The sequence below is a fragment of the Cibotium barometz genome, chromosome 44 (assembly GCF_041138505.1).
Source record: "Cibotium barometz isolate CiBa-2024 chromosome 44, ASM4113850v1, whole genome shotgun sequence".
In the NCBI taxonomy this organism is placed as follows: Eukaryota; Viridiplantae; Streptophyta; class Polypodiopsida; order Cyatheales; family Cibotiaceae; genus Cibotium; species Cibotium barometz.
The window spans coordinates 11,248,517-11,252,490 of record NC_141089.1 but is presented as its reverse complement, the minus strand read 5'-3'; the positions used below and the strand labels follow the sequence as shown (position 1 = coordinate 11,252,490).

Below are 3,974 nucleotides of genomic sequence, written 5' to 3'. Positions count from 1 at the left end.
AGTAAGCTTGCCCTGCCCTAAACTTGCCATATAGGAACATGCTTTCAAAACACACACGAACGTAATTGCGTTGGCTTCATGCCATGTTGTTGCATTTCCTGAAAGAGAAGGAGAGCCTGGTGACCATGCCCATGCTGAGCGTAACCTCCAATTATTGCATTCCATGTCACCGCACTTGAAATGGGCAATCTCTTAAACACTTTATATGCATCATACAGGCTACCACATATGGCATACATGCTAATAAGGGTATTGAAAATAGTAATGTTTGAGTCATGACCACTCTCAAGTAAGTGTCCATGGACCAGCTTACCCTCATGAAGAGTTTCCATAATTGAACATGCTTTTAAAACAGCAACATACATGTAATTCCCTGGAATTACACTTGTCTCTTGCAATTTGCTGAACAAATGAATCACATTTCCACCATATCCAAGCTTTGCATGTGCTAGAATCACAGCAGTCCATGCTAAGACATTCGGATTCGAAAGCTTAGAGAACACATCATTTGCTTCCGTAAACTACCACACAACGCATACATTCTAATGAGATTCTAATCAAGTGGCTTCCCAAGAAAGTGTTGAGCTCATATCTTCTTCTCCTTATAAGAGAATGCACTGTTCTGCCAGTATCCAGGTCCCTTTTGTCAATGCACCCTTGTAAGAGATAGTAAAACATAGTGGTAGAAACATGAGAGCTGTGCCCGTCCACTGTCAGGTTGTCCACAGTCCGTATGGCTTCATGAAGGCTACCCTGATTACAAAGCTTTTTCAATCCTTCAACAAATTGCTGTGGGTTATCATGCTTTGCCATCCTGCATCACATATGAAGCCTAGCCTGCCTTCCCCTTCCACCGATGCCCTGTACTACTTCAAATCACCATGAGCTTCTTTTCAAAGACTCTAACTGGTTGCAGCCATTAACTGGCACATAGTTTATTCATGTATTACAAATGAGCATTCCATGTGTACATATAATGCCATCATATATGGCTTTCCTGAACAACGAGTAGAGCTTTAATCTCCATGTTCATACACTCAATTCTACAGCATTCTGCATTGGCATTCCTTTTATCCTTCTGATGTTTTGGGCTTTCTCTATGTCGAACCATTCATTCAGATTATCATTGCATACATTTAGCCCTGTTTTTCAAAGAGTTTCTTTCAGATATTCCGACAATTAGAGTACAAAGAAGTGTCCACCTTTCCGGCATTCATAAGTTCTTGAGCATTCTAACTGTTTTGCAACTTGTAGGGAAGACCTCAAGTCAATACAAGCTCCTCACCTTCCTCAGCTATCAAAAAGGTCGAGTGTCGTAAGCCCTTGAGACAAAGGGTTAGCTTCAAGTCACTACAAGCTCCTCTCTATCCTTGGTTATTCGAATAGATGAGTGTCATAGGCCCTTGAAGTGGCAGGAATGGATCAAGTCATTGCAAGCTCCTCTCCTTCCTCAGTTGTCGAGAAGGATGAGTGTCACAAGCCCTTGTTGCCCATTCTACAGTCCTAAGAGAGAACTACAAGTCTATACAAGCTCCTTGTTACCCCCTTCTCTTGAGGTGAACAAGTGTCATAAGCCCTTGTAATCCTTCTTCTTCCCTAATCCACCTGGGTCAAATGGTACCAACAAATCATACAGGCTCTGCTGCCTGTACCCTTAAGGAATACCCTCTGGATCATAGGCCATCAGGGTTTTCTGCCTCATACATATGCTGAAATCATCACATACATAGTTCACGGGGATTTCACCACACTCTCACCCCAGCAATTTCACGTCGGGTTCACCAAAGAATGTCGCGACGTGGGCGGTGTCGCTAGGAAAGTGCGAGACTTCTGGCTGTGAGAGTATGTGGTTGAACTTCAAAGGGCACCACATTTATATAAACATCATCACAATAAAAACCATGAGCAAAGAGAGCTCATAATCCCATAAACACCTTAAACCATAGCCAACAGGCCCACAGAAACCTGTCACCTTCACTATTCACAGGCTTCCTAAAAAGACATAGATGATCATGGTCTTCCTCAGCAACATACTTCCAGATGACGTGAAAAGATAAGGACAATTGACACTGTGTAAGCCACCCTTAGGAGCTCCACAAACACAACCAATCTTCCTCTACTAAAATTTGTCCATGATTACTTCCAGCTCCCTGGACTACTCCACCTGCAGATTTAAGTGGAAAGCTGCTGCTAGTAACGGAATGCACATAAGATGGATTATTCAACTTCTCCTTCTGCAAGTTACCTGAAACTAGACCACCAACACTTCTTCCAAGTTTGCTGGCAACATTTAAAGCAGCAAGTGCAGATGCAACTTGACCAGTCACTTTGTTTGAGCCCTCCTCTTGCACTTCGCGCTCTGCATCAGCCTTCAGAAATGTTATGTGCAAAGACCCCAAACCATCCAATGACACCACAGAGGCTCCTTGTGGATTCAAAGAGCGCTCCTCCTTGTTCTCTGTTTTAGACTGCAGGGCAGGCTCACTTGCAGTGCTCTTACTCATTTGGTTGCCAATTCTAAGCTTTACTTGCCACTAGTAATAGCGTGTTTCACTGTTACAGTTGTTGCACTAGATGAGGCCACTGAATTGATGGACTCTCGTTCACTGTTATCACATATTTTCTAAACATCTTGGCCACATTCCTTCAACCCTGCTTATTACAAAAGTAAACCCTCACACCTTTGCTGAAGAAATCCTAATGGATTGTTGTGCCACAACTGCAAACGCTCCATGATGGGCTCTTGCACCGTAGCATACGCCCGTGCCGTGCCACCTACTTGTATCAATTTGAGATGAGGTCTTCCGCTTCCGAGGCCCCTTCCCCGAGGCCCCCCCCCCATCCACACACAGCTACTCTCTGTACATTCTACAGAGAGCCCTCGTTCCCTCCGCCGAAAAGCTCCCTGCTTATTCTTCCATACCCTTTCCAAGCGCCCCCCCCCCAACTCTGGTTATTTCTGGATCCTGCCAGCAAATCGGGCCTCTCCACACCTTTTTCAGCTGAAAACACGTTTATTCCATTTTGAAATTCCACACTGCCCTCATTTTTCTCCCATTTTTCTTGGATTGATAAGTATCACATTCTTTATGGCTCCTTTACACCATATCTTTGCTTAGGGGCTGTTCCCATGCATAACATCAAAAAGACTCATTTGGCCTCATTTAACATTTGCTATCCCCGCATTATTTTCACTGCCATCAATACTCATTTAGTCAGGACCATGGCCATGACCTTGACTAATCATACTGCCTTCATGCCCATGCATCTGAGTTCATATGGGATGGTCTGTGAGCTTCTTTCACTACATGGATGTGCCATAGCACGACAGCGTGTATCATCGTGGCTAGAGACATGCGTGTAAAAGCGCGTGTATAGAAGCAGTCAGACGCGCTGATACGAGGGCGTATACACGCATTTTGTTAGTTTAGTTGTGCTTATACACGCACATTTCACAAAGTATCCGCATATATACACGCGACTTTTACAGAGTTGACGTGTCTATACACGCGAACAGAGAGTAAAAAAAAAATCCAGAGAGTGCTATTTGGTACCTGAATGCTGTTCCAGCATTCCAGCACCCAATAGCACTCTGAATTTTTTTTGGGTGCATTGCACCATCCACGAGGAAGATTTAGTGCATTGTCATTACATGATTCAAGAACGACATGAATGCATACATTGTCAATGCACGATTCAAGACAGACATGAATGCAATACTATCAATTCACGATTCAATATTACTATCAAAATTTTATGTGTACACATATATACAAGGGAGTCCATATGTCGAAGTAGCCCATGGCTTCAGTTACAAAAATATATATACAACCACATCCTCAATATGGAATGTGATACTATAAGTCTGAGTACTACTCAGACTTAGATGATGACTCGCTGCTCCCTCCATGATCAGATGAGCTCACATCGGTATACATGTCCGATGAGTAGTGCTCATGTCCAGCAGGAGCAGT

The 3,974-nt window shown here is 43.5% G+C and overlaps 1 protein-coding gene across 1 annotated transcript; it reads right to left on the bottom strand.

Annotated features, from left to right (window-relative positions):
- Positions 1-2,010: 2,010 nt before the first annotated feature.
- LOC147612958 (uncharacterized) lies at positions 2,011-2,527 on the bottom strand. Its single transcript, XM_086782114.1, has 2 exons — positions 2,246-2,527; positions 2,011-2,164 (listed from the first exon to the last, which is right to left on the bottom strand). Exons 1-2 carry the CDS (start codon positions 2,502-2,504, stop codon positions 2,085-2,087), a joined length of 339 nt encoding a protein of 112 aa, XP_086638240.1. The 5' UTR covers positions 2,505-2,527; the 3' UTR covers positions 2,011-2,084.
- Positions 2,528-3,974: the final 1,447 nt, after the last annotated feature.

Excerpts from the sequence above, each read along its gene's own strand:
- LOC147612958 (XM_086782114.1), bottom strand. The coding sequence starts at position 2,504 with ATGAGTAAGAGCACTGCAAGTGAGCCTGCCCTGCAGTCTAAAACAGAG. Across the intron at positions 2,165-2,245 it reads TGTTGGTGGTCTAGTTTCAG|GTGGAGTAGTCCAGGGAGCT; the intron begins GTAACTTGCAGA and ends TTAAATCTGCAG.